At 41.1% G+C, this 13,132-nt stretch overlaps 1 protein-coding gene across 2 annotated transcripts; it reads left to right on the forward strand.

Annotated features, from left to right (window-relative positions):
- Positions 1–6,468: 6,468 nt before the first annotated feature.
- LOC139212953 (putative fibroblast growth factor 1) lies at positions 6,469–9,885 on the forward strand. Of its 2 annotated transcripts, XM_070843536.1 has the most exons (4): positions 6,469–6,619; positions 8,170–8,386; positions 8,990–9,093; positions 9,560–9,885. In XM_070843536.1, exons 1-4 carry the CDS (start codon positions 6,578–6,580, stop codon positions 9,743–9,745), a joined length of 549 nt encoding a protein of 182 aa, XP_070699637.1. In that variant the 5' UTR covers positions 6,469–6,577; the 3' UTR covers positions 9,746–9,885. The 2 variants fall into 2 exon arrangements, with proteins under 2 accessions (XP_070699637.1, XP_070699636.1); XM_070843535.1 differs by lacking the exon at positions 6,469–6,619 and having other exon boundaries at positions 8,038–8,386.
- The last annotated feature ends 3,247 nt before the right edge of the window (positions 9,886–13,132 follow it).

Below are 13,132 nucleotides of genomic sequence, written 5' to 3' on the forward strand. Positions count from 1 at the left end.
GGCTACCGGGGGCGAGGAGGGAGGGAGGGAGGCGGCAGAAAGACTCAAAACTAGGCTCGTAAATGCGGTGTCTTCCCTGGGCGGTTTTAAATGCACTGCTTTCTCCACATCCCCGCTCAGCTCAGCGCCGCAGACCGTCATCGACCTACCCCGACACGGCTAATCCCCTGATTGACGTCCCTCTCCGCCAATGAGGTGGACGGGAGGGAGAGCTGACCGCGAGGGGGCGGGTGCGCGCGGAGACCCTCCAAAAAAGAGGTGCAGAAAACAGAGAGGAGGACTCACTCTGGGCCCGTTTGTGCAAAAGCTGCTGCATCTCTGCATCCCACCAGACCCTGCTAGTGGTTGAGCTTAACCAAGTGCATTTACCTAACTGTACTTTAGCACACTTCTTTTTCCATTTTATGCCACTTTATTCTTTTACTCCACTACATTTCTAAAGGGAAATATTGATAAGATAAGATACCTTTTACTCTACTACATGTATTTCATAGCTTTAGCTAGCCTACTAGTTACTTTCAATATTTATAATGCTAAATGTAAATTAACTAATACATAAAGATATACTTTCATGGGATAAGTAGCACAGCAGTATTTGAAATTTTATATAATTGTGATATTATATAATTGTGAAATGAGCCAGTCTGTATAATTATTTTTACTTTTGGTACTCTAAGTTTATTTTGATGCCAGTACTTTTGTACTTTTACTTAAGACTTTGAATGCAGGACTTTCACTTGTAACAGGGTATTTTTTACATCATAATTTTGCTACTTTTAATTGAGTAAAATAAAAACATGTTAGTGTTTAGCAGGTAATACATAATAATACATAGGACTAAACATGAAGTGGTTGATATGAATGTCATTAGTTTGAAGTAGTAAAAAAACTGACCAGCCCTGACCTGATGATGGTGCTAGATGAAAAATCAAAGGATGAACAAAGTCATTCGAATTTATCCTCAAGGGATCATGAGTATCTGTTGCGAATTCACAGCAAGTCGTAGTCAAGATATTTTTCTCAAACTCAAAAATGCCCCATGGTGGCACTGGAGGAAAAGGCATAGGATCACCAAAGTCAGATTGATGCATCCTCTGGGGACCACGACTGCCTGACAGAGCGAATTGCCATCTGGAGCCTTGTTACCAGTGTGGCTAAATAAAAACAGTGGGATGACGTACAACAGATGTCCCAGATTAGGTCTGAACAAGATCCATGGCTTAAATCTGACTGGGGACCATTAGGCCTGTGCGTTGCCTTGCAATTACATGGTTTGTTTAACAGACACCCAGGCCACCAGGGGGCACCTTTTGCACCAATTTATCAAAGAACACATCACATAATATTCATCCATTTGCAGCCCTCAGTATCTCAGAATCTACTGTGCGCGAGTGTGACCTGGACCAATAAAAATCATTGTAATCATTCATCGTTTTTTTTGTGTATGTCGTCGGTCACCAGGGCTCATTTTCTTAAGTTTCCTTAAATACACTTCCTATATACTCCCTATGTACAACCTTCTTATATACAACCCTCAGACATATCATTTTTTCCACAAGTCACTGATTTGTGTGCAGTTATGAGTGTCTGGCTAACTTATCCACTTGAAGCAGTATTATTGGTTTAGCACATCTTCACTAATATAGACGATCTTTGCACGCAGGGAGCGGGGACCCTGGTTGGTGGGAGGAGACGCTGATGTCATTTCAGACAGAGCGGGGAATTTCTGTGGAGGGTATCTGCCTTGGATTAAAGCCTCCATCGCTCTCTGGCGCCCTCTGTCGACACGATGCTGCATTGCAACACAATTGGATTTCTTTCATCAACTTCAATGGCTTCTTTCACTCTGAAATCAGTGTGGTTCACTGTTTTTACTTGTGATGACAGAAGAAAGCCACAACCAACTTTTTTCCTCACTCCTCTACATGTCAAACTCTCCAAGACGACAAATTAATAACAGATAAACACAGGACAAATAGTATGCAAGGTTTCTAAACCTGCTCCCTGCTAACTCTAAGCTTGTGTTGACTGCGTGCACAGCCTCCGCTGCCTGAACATTAAAGCATTACATCCATGTCATTGGCACATGCACAGTCTGTGTTTGTGGTTAATGTGTGAAAACAGCTCAGACATAGCCGCGTTACTTCCTCTGCCAGAGCCCGGCGCAGCGTCTGTTCGCTTGCTCATTCCCCCATCTGTCAGTGTGGTGTGCAGAGATAGCCATTTACAGGAAGTCATAGCCTGCTGTTTGTGTATGAAGTCTAAGATGCAGGAGGCTAGTTCAAGAACCAGAACTAACCAGTTTATGGTCGGGTTACGTATAGGAAATGGACTGTTGTGTGATTTGTCATACTGAACTTTAATGTTATTGTAAATTGAAATACCCACTACTGCAAAAGTGACAGTTGGTCTTATAACCCAACATTAGCAATAAGACACTTTAAAGAATAGCAGCCTAAATCAAACTGTTAAGCCCACATTTTTTAAAATCATTTATCTGAAACAGGAGCACAGGATGTCCTTTGACATACATAAGAGCATTATTTGTTGTAACTTATGGCAAAATGCTTTCTTCACGAGCAGTCTTTTGTCAAACTGCAAGTCAGGTTTACTTCAAAATACGTGTCAAAGTTATGTTCGGCCATCACACGCTATTTGTCTCTGAATGAGCTCCTGCAGTGGAGCTGATCTACGTTAGAATTAAATAAAACGCCGGTGAAAGAAAGAATTGTAACACCTGCACACTCGCACCATGCCACAAAAGTTTAAGACGGACAGTTGTTTCCATCCCACCTGGATCTTTGCTTGGTCAACATGTTTGAAAAGGTGAACCATACCCATGTTTAAACATCATGCACACTAATAGGCTGACAAGCTCTGTGACGGTAGGTCAACAATTCAATAAAGTACATGAAAACAGGTACACATAGAACATCAGCAATACAAAAGCCACACTAAAATATGTCACGAGCAGAATGAAATTGTCTCAAGTCCTTCAACATTAAACCAAGCCTGTAGATATTTTCTAAATGACACTGACCTATGATCTCTCTCTGGAGAGGGGTTCATTAAACAGAGAATTTCCATTCACACTAGTATCACTGAATGTATTTAAAGATGGTGGCTTTAATCCATATCAGTGCTAACATGCTTTATGGCCATCGAGATGCTGTTAATTAGATTTTTCTTGTCCCCCTCTCTAATTTCATCCTTTGCATCAATCTCTCCCAGAGGAAGCTTCCTGTCCGCAGAGCAGTAACGTAATCACAGACAGCTAAAAATATGCGTGCAGCTTTCCATTTCCTCTTCGTAAACATGATGGCAGATGACAAGCGGAGCCCTTCACAAGTCCAATATCTGCCTCAAGTTTCAACTTAAGTCACCTCAAAGTCATTTTCCACATTGGAGAACAGCCTCGCGCCTACTGTATGAAGCCGCAGTCGGTGTTTGTTGTAGTGCACCGTCAAAAGGCGTTTAGTTACATCAATTATATCAAATTGAGAGAAAAAAAGCATACCTGCATGATCCATCGTTTTATACACATTTGTCTGGAATATAGACCGGTATTTAGGAAACCCTGGGATCTTGACTATAGTCTAAAATACAGAGCTGAAGCTTTGGTCTGGATTAGCTCAAGAGGTTCCTTTTTACCCCAACAAGGTGCCAGTTACACCAATCGCTCTCCTCCTCACGGCTTCATTGTTTCAAGTTATCCATCACTCCCATTCAGTAGTTCATTACTTCCTCTCCTCTCCTCTCCCCTCAGGAGTACGATGAAACTCTTTTAATTCAGTTAGAGCACTGGGAACCACCATGTGCAGGTTTTATTTCCTCCATCATGACTGCATTTTAAGTTTGATAAAGCCTAAATATCCCTCAGCTGAGTACTGACATGCAAAGATACTAACAACTTAAAAGATTGTTTTTCCCTGAACGCAACACGGTTGGAAGGATTATGTTGGATTCTTTTGACAGAGGGATGCTGGTCTGTGACACTGAGGTGTACATGGCAGTAAAATAAAAGGAAGAATTAGCCCAAGGCTACTTTTCACAGACATCAGACTTTAGTGAAGATATGTTGGGCACAGAATTCTTGCCAAAAGACTCACAAAGTGTCAGCAAAGACGGCGGCCGCAGCATCTTAAACCCTGCCAGCAACATGATCCCAGCTCAAACACACAATCACAGAAACTCCACAGGTCTCAGTACATACACCTGAGCTCCAACCACTGTGTTTACAACAGAGGTGGTGCACATGAATAGTCTACTGTGTATTTACAACTGTACAATATTCAAATAGTACAATACAATACATAATTGTACACCCTATTATTACATACAAATGCAAGAAATGCTGAAAGACAGGACAAACCAAAATAAGAATAAGCAGTGAAGTAAATCTTTCACAACAAACTATGACCCCTCTCCTCATTTCATCTTGGTTTGGTCCAATTAAAATGAGTTAGAGAGGCCTCTCCTGTGATCTTCCCCCGTAAACAGGCATCATTAATGGTCGCCGAACTCTGTTTATTTGTAGTTCACCACAAGCATTAAAGCTGCTATAATCAATATTTCACTGATAATAGATTAAATGAGTGTGTGTGTGTGTGTGTGTGTGTGTGTGTGTGAAAGGAGTCACTCATATGCCACAGAGAGTTATTAGCAGACTCTACAGTTCCCCTCAGCTCTATGGAGCATTTAGAAGAAACAGAAATTTCCCTCAGGAGGTGTGGAGAGAAAAACAGAGCTCAAAGGAGGCTGGGTGCTTGACTTAAATTCAACAGCTGGACGCAAAAACAGCTGCAAACGAATCCTAATTTCACTCCACACTCGCCGCATATGAAGAAAGACAACCGTTAGCTGCTATTTTCAACGTGATGCTATGTCACCATTGTGGAAAAAAAATCCAGTAATCTAGGTTCAAACATCACCAGAACTGAAGAAAATAGTGTCGTCTGAGAGTCTGTGTTTTTTACCTGGTTATTCCTTTTCACATATTGTGCAAAATGAACTTCAGACAACTTGAGTGTTGCTGGAATTTGCACTTTTCACTTTTTTGTAACAGGTTGTGGTAACAAATGTATTTTGTGTTGAACAATAGGCAGTAAAACAGACCTACTCTGCCATCTTCTGGTGAATAAAGGCAGAGCAAACTGTTTCCCCAGAGAGAAAAAAACCCACTAAGAAGGTCAGCACAGAACAGGTGGGAGAAAAGTAGGTCACTTATTTTTTACTGCACATTCTCTACATAGTTTTATATTTCATGATAATCCAACTTGAGTCTAAAATGCAGATGTGCTGTTGGGATGAATTATAGAAGGATGGGCTTCAAGTATCCATTAGGAGAAGACAGAGGAGGAGACGAGACAATCACTGTGAATAATTCAGCCGGCCTGCACACTGCTGCTCTTTATTGTCATGCAAGTGCAAGAGAGACAATGAAAGTGTCCAAAAATAGATACTGAGATTCTTAGAAGCCATTTCCACCATTTTGAGACGTGTCAACACCTCAACCTACATATCTAAAGACTTTTCAATCATGCTTTCACCGAGGGAGTAATCATGACGTAGATGACGGGATGGGCTGCAAAATTATGAGCAACCATCATTCATCTTTCTTGAAAGTAAAGTAATTCTGTGATGACAGTAATAGGCCGGCAGTGTCTTTTCTTACGTTATTACTGTTCTCTCTCTCTCTGGCCTTCTCTTGTCAGGAGCTGTTTGCATGTGAGTGACAGTCTAAAGCCAGTCCAGTATCCAGACAGAAACTATGCAGAAAGTGTGTCAGCACGGCCATTTTCTCACTCCTGATGCCGTTCTAATTACAAAAGTCCTATCAGAGAAGCGTCTAAGTGACACCTCACTGACGATCAGTAGCTTCTTTTTAAAAATAGAAAACTGATTTTGCCTTTCATCTGAAATCAAACACCATCTTCCCCTGACCTCACGTCTCTTATGACTATACCTGCATCTATGTATTGAGGACATTTACTGCATGTGGGATTTCTTACTGTCACATGTATTTTTATCTCTGTGGAGTAGCATATTTTAGCCTTGCAGGAATGTGAAGCAAGTCCTGTGATCCCGTAATGTGACCCATTGCACCACTGGGCTGAGGCGCTGGCATTATGTAAGCTCAATTCTGGAAACTGAAGTCATCCTCTTTGTGTCTTTTATAAATGTTTATATTGTGTTGCCCGCCAGTGTCTCCAGGAGGACACCACCATAAGAATGTATCAGTGCTCAGTCAGACAGGCAGCCCTGTTCATTTCCAGGCTCTGGCTGGATCCCACGGCCTGGACACTTGCGTCACTCTGTCTCCGTCTCTCTCTCTCTCTCTTTTCTAGTGTGGTAATTTTAGTCCTGACGTCGGCCTGTTAAAATGAGCCCTCTGACGCTGTTAGAAGGGTGGTGAGGTGAGGGGGGGTAGATAGGGTACAAATACAGACGTAGACGGCTAAAGTCTCTAAAGTCCAGCCACTTCTCCGGGGAAGGAAGCAGGAAGAAAGTTTGGCATAAAAGGCACAACGAGCTGGTTGCACCCAAACTTTAGTAATAAAGAGGAAAAGAGGAGGACATGTTGGCTCATCAGGGGCACTGTCACATGACTGTCTCACAGGTAGGTGACTGACTTACTAGATTGGGGGAGATTTGTTGTTTGTGTGGGAATCTAACTGGCTATTTATCACCTCTGCTGATTCACCAGTAACAGATGACAGGTTGATACTCTTCTTGTGTTTTTTAAGGATTTAATTTAGATGAACTGGCTTGTGTGTGTATGTGTGTGTGTGTGTGCGCTTGTGTGTGTGTGTGTGTTTGTGCCCAAGCTGGGCCTCTGTTCAGCATCCGTTAACCCTTTCTTTAGAATATCCTCATGACTTTCAGTGACACGTCCATGAAACAGCAAGAATTTGTTCTCAGCAGAACTTTGCCCAACTCAAGCCCAAACAACCCCTTAAACTTCTTCCCCTGATCCAAACACACACACACACACACACACAGGTTCCCCTCCCACGCATCTGCACTCTGATTTGGTCAACAGTTGGACTTTTGACGTCATTCCCACCAGCAGCTCTGTCCGAAGGTCCCTGCGTGGACCAGTCTGGCACTAGCAAACCTCGCAGATCCCATAATAGAACATTCTTCTTCAGGTCCTGTTCTCTGTGAGTGGGTAGGCCTTACATTCCTCTTGTGGCTTTGCACTCCTCTGCCTTTAGCTTTCCCTCTCTCGTTCCCCTCGTCCTCCCTCTCTCTCTGTTTCTTATGCGTTTCCAAGACACTCCAGATGTGAGTGAGCCCGGTTATGATCTACCTCTGGCTACAAATGATAACAAAGAGCAGAATTGTACTGCTGGCTGGGTCTTCACTGCTTCCCTGCTCCTTTTCCATTTGACAGGACAGAGTTTATGACAGCCACTGCTGCTCTGGGATCTCTGCTCTCCTGGATATTGAGATTACGCTGACATTATGGTTTTAAAATGGGCTTGATTGTTTTTTGGATTAGCCTTTGAGGAACCATACCAAGGGTAAGACAGACAGGGCTGGATGGATTCTAGTTCCACTAGTGGAAAGTGTAGAAAGCTTGGCTGAAGCCAGCTGACTGTGGGGTGGTCGTATAAAACATTTTTGCCTCAAAAAAAAAAAGAGAGAGCAAGGAAAATGGCTTCACCTGTGAATTACAATGTTGTGTGTACTTGTTACACTATTGCTGGCGCTTGCAACATTTCCAACAGGGAGTAAAACCATCACTGCACATTTTCTCTGTCCTTCACTGTGCCCATGTGTTGTTTATTCTGTTGTCTGGCCTTGCATTGATTCAGGTGAAAGTTACATCACTACCATCTGGAAATTATTTTCACGAAGAAAGAATCCAAGTGATGTTCAAAACAAGTTTGGTCATGTGGCAGCTCTGCCTGGCCTCCATTTGGATCTGATTCCCTGACTGGTTTTATCACTGTCTTTAAAAAAAAAAAAGATAGAGTGCCTTAAAAGGTTGAGGGAGAGAAACAGAGACACAGAGAGAGGGAGAAAGGGATCGAGGGAGGCTGGGAGGGGAGCATTTCCCGAAATCGTATCATGACGGCGTCCCCTTCCTGTTTTCTCTCGTGTCTCGGACACAGTCCAGGTGACAAGAACACTGAACCCAGTGGCTCTCCTCTGTCGTTACAGATGCAGGGACATCACTCTGCCTCATCCAAGCCTCAAACTCTCTGTAGGATGTCTGAGGGAGACGTTGCAGTGCTGTCATTCGGACCTGCTTCTCTGGACCTGTCCAGGCAGGAGCACCGGACACTGACCAGACTGTACAGCCAGAACGGAGGATATCACCTGAGGATTTTATCAGACGGAACTGTGAGTGGTGGCAGGCAGGAAAATGACCCCTATGGTGAGGAAGAAATGTTTTTTCTTTATTTTTTGTCCTTTTTTATTGTGATGTGTGACTTGTTGTTGTATCTCAGAATCAAGGGCAAACAAAAAAACTACAGAGACGAGTCTTTTGGCTGTAATATCACACAAGAGCTTACAAGGAATCTGATCAAATGCTCACATTATTCTGACTTTAGCTATTTCAAGCTTTAACTTTACAGACGATTAAAAGTCCCAGGGGTTGTTAAAATGGTTATAAACAAAAGATAAGAGGCACACTTAAGTTGTTTTGGTTAGATGTTATCCTAGAAAAGGAATATTACTGGAATGTTGGAATATCAAGGCTTTAAGGCTAAGAGGTTTGTTAACGTCCTCTAAAGCAAGGCATTAAAACACAGCGGTTCTGGCAAAGCTGCTCACTGAATTGGGGTCTGTAATCAGAAGTACTTACTCTGTGTCAGATGTCAGGGCCAATGCTCCCTGAAGAATGCTGGGAAAATATTTATTTCAGTAGAAAAATGATGTTTATTTTGTGTTTAAGTAAGTTTTTCCTCAGAAAGGCAACAAAAAGAAAGCCATGCAGCAGTGCTATGTTGAACGGTGTCACATGTTTGCGTTGCAGACATCCTGCGGCTGAAGGCTGTGAGTGTGGGGGTGGTGGTCATCAAAGGTGAGAGGACGGGAAGGTATCTGGCTATGAACCAAAACGGACGCCTCTATGGATCAGTGAGTTTTCACTCCGTTACACTATCAAACCACGGTACAAATGTTGCCAGATGTGTTATTATGAAATGAGATTCTTGACCTCTCACATAATACTTATTAACTCGTTAGAATACGTTTGAACTCACTAAATCCTACAGTTTTGTAATAGCCAGGGTTATTTCCACAACTGCGAAACACTGGAAAATCACAGTGATGATGGATTTTCGCATAAATCGCTGTGAGCAATACTTTGTACCAGGGATGTATAAAGCAACAGATGAGTAACATAGGCCATTAAGGAATTACAGATTTGTCATGTAGATTCTTAATCATTCAGCCCTTTGCACACTGTACTGTCCTGTTGCCGTGCGTGTGTATGTGTATCGACACAACCTTTAAAATGAATTCGCTGGAAGAGTCAGAAGACGATAAAACAAGCGAACCTCCACTCTTAACGTGTCTCTCCCCTTTTATTTTCTTGTCTCAGCAAGCACTAAACGATGAGTGTTACTTTCTGGAGAAGTATGAAGAAAACCACTACAACACGTATCGCTCTCAGAAGTACAACTGGTATGTTGGGCTGAAGAGGAACGGCCAACCCAAAGCAGGACCAGACACCCACCAGGGTCAGAAGGCCATCTTTTTCCTGCCAAGGTCCGCAGGCAACATGTAGAGCAAGACGACACCGGGGAAACCGTGGACGCTCGCTCACAGAAGTCTTAAAATGCACGTTAAAAGTACATTTTTACGCTGGGCAAAGTATTCCATTTAAAGGTCACTTAAAATCAGTAAAGCTGTGGTAAAGCCTGAGGCAAACACGTAATGCTGTTACACAGTTAGATGGAGCTCTGTTTTAATGTTGTTTATGCAGAGAATATGTGATCAGGTTATCACGACTATCACAGAAGTGAGCTAATGCCCAAATTATATACCTTTTCATAAATACCCTTTCACTGGACCTGTCATTGATAAATGGGAGTTCACTTTGAGCCTTAGTATGAAATACCACTGCTGGGAGACAGCAATGGACCGCTTTTACACAGAAATAGTTTTACAATTGATCACGTCTGGCACAAAGGAAACCAACCAGACAGTAAAAATAAATACATAGACCATCTGGCGTTGATAGTTGTTGTAAAAATTAACTTTTCCTCAGTAGGGCTGTTGGGGAATGTTTGCTGACTTCTTGATGACTGACAATCTTACTAGTAACTACTGTTAATCTGCTCAAAGCCTTTTGAGTTTGAGGCTCATTTCTGTAATTACTTGTGTTTTGCGTAGAAGGTCAACAATTTCAAAAGCTTCTTAACACAAGATTAGAAACGTCTGTTGGGGATATAGCAGACGAAAACTTTGTTTCAGTTTTAGGTCAATGGACAAAGTTGATAAGACAGTGACTCATTTGTGCGATTGTATATTTACACAGTATTATTATATTGCTTTTATGTGCCTGGGTCAGCTGAAAGTCTGTGAGGTAATTGGTGAAGTTATTTTTGAGTTGTGTGCTCGAGAAAAGGAGGAACCAAAGACTTTGAGTGTGTGAATTATTTGATTTTGGTCATATGAAGGCAGAGACGGACCAAATACTGACCATTCTGTCCTGGACCACAGACGCCACATTAAGTTTCCTTTCAAGAGGCAAAATGGTTGAACCGCACAACCCAGCAGATCTTTCTGCAAACATAGTTATTTTCTTGTTGAAACAAGATGTTACTGTAACAATATACTAGATGAAATGACTATGGTGAATATTTATTTATAAAGTTTATTGCTAATAAGATTTAATTTTACTAAGCATTATAATGGACATTTACTAAATGATAATATATGAATACATAGTAAAGGAGCAAAGAGGTGATAGTGATACATATTGTATGAAGTGTATTTACATGTATGAAATAAAGTCGACATGATTATAAATAAAAAAAAATAATAAGTGTTTTTGATTTACTGTAACTATGATCATTGTTCTTCCTGAAACATAAACATGTGAATAAAAGTTTAGAACTGTACATAAATATCTTAAATGGTATGTTCAGTGTCCAACACATCTGTTGTCTGGCTCTGTGTGTGTGTGTGTGTGTGTGTGTGTGTGTGTGTGTAGCAATGCATGTGAACATGTGTGCTTTTATTAATAAATGACACTATTACAGGTGTTCACCAAGACGCATTCCCGAGGACACAAGCACTAACAATAATTATGTTTGGCCACAAGATAGCAGCATTGCTTTAGATTCTGTGATGTTTCACTGCGGCCGAAGCTGAGGGCTTCAAAAACTCCACTGTTAGAGTCTCTGTTTATTATCATTGCAAAAAAAAAAAAGGGTCTCTCCAAACCCCAGGAAAAATAAATCATGAATGAACACGTGAACAGACATTGCACAGTATTATAGGGAGAGGAAAAATCACCATGTGCTTTTAATGTTTCAGTATCTTAAAAACAATGAATTAGTCTCAATTTGGATCCCTCAACTTTTTTGATACCTCACACGTTTTCTGTTATAAATGTTTTATTTAATTGAAGAACTTTAAATGAGTATACTTTTGCCTTGCCCCTGGCATTTTTGCCTGAATAAAACACAGTTTAACATGAATAAAATTCTGAAACATATCAGAAAATATATTATCTATATCATATATGAGAGAAAAATCTAAAGAATCAAGATGAAGAATTCAGTGCCAACTCCCTGTGCTTGACTGATTTTAATACAATTTTCAAATTTGTTCAGTACTTAAAAAGCATTACGGTTTGATGCAGCCTGAAGGACTCTTTCTGTGAAGGTGTCAGCCAAGTTAATCTATCTAATGTCCTTTAAGAGAACCCCATTTGCAGTAGTTTCACTGATTTGCTGCCTCCCAGTTAAAATGATTGTATCCATAAAGTTGTGACAGATGACACCTACACAGAGCGAAGAAACCTCCATTGACCCCGATCAAGTATTTTCGCCACATTTTTGGAAGCGACGGCATTATTCATCTAATCCGCCCTTAATGTGCAACGGCTGAAACAGAACATGGCCTGAAACGCTGTTTCAGAGGCCGCTGTGCCAGGAAAAAGATCCTGGAGGAAACACTGGAACGTGGTTTAAGATGTTTGGGAGGACTGGGGCTGATTCATGGCCCCAACAACTTCCATACTATTGTGGGATTTAAACAGAGTTGGCAGGAAACATTACTGTAGGATTATTTATTTCCCAAGAGTGTGATAAATTACTATTTCAAGTTGAGCAATAGTTAAGAAATTACTTTCTAATGAACCGTTGTAAATGTCAGCTAAGAGCTGAATTATCCTACTTATAATGCTACTTTCCATCCCCTGATTTGTTTTCCTGATAATATTTCATTGACTTCCCCGCTGAAGACCAACTTTTCATATCATCAGTTGTCAGTAAAGAATGAGTAGTACTTAACTACTTGACCTGCAGTTGTGTCAGCTAAAGTATTAATGTACAATACATCTATTTTGTGTTACTATATACTTCTTCTCCACTGCATTTCTGTAGCGGAGTTACTCCATTATGGTCATTTAGCAACCGACGTAGGTGATTAGTCACCTTTAAAGATGTTGCATGAAATAAAAATCAGTTTATAAAACATGGTGCATTGCAATTTATGCATGGATAAATGAAATATTGTTAAACTTGTTACTTGAATTTCTGTATAATCACTCAGTAATGCTATATTTTATTCATTTATTATTTATATATTTTTTTATTTTATTATGTTTTCAAATGTTACAAAACAATTATTTTAACCAAGAGGTCGTCTTTTCCAAAAGGATTTGGACTGAAAAAAAACAGGTTGGTCTTTCTTCCTTGAGGACACTGACTGACACATGGCTGTTGGTGGACAAACGCTGACTATTACACAGCATGTGACCTCTCATTTACATGGCAGTCTCTATCTCCTTCTTTCCACCAGGCAGCAAAACCTATGAAGCAGCACAGTACAGCACACACACACACACACACACACACACACACACAAACCTGGTTGGCCATTGGCCTGCAGGGCTGTGCAGGGCAGGAAGGGAATCATTCACAGTAAACTGAACAAGGAC

Source organism: Pempheris klunzingeri, chromosome 14 (genome assembly GCF_042242105.1).
Source record: "Pempheris klunzingeri isolate RE-2024b chromosome 14, fPemKlu1.hap1, whole genome shotgun sequence".
Lineage (NCBI taxonomy): Eukaryota > Metazoa > Chordata > Actinopteri > Acropomatiformes > Pempheridae > Pempheris > Pempheris klunzingeri.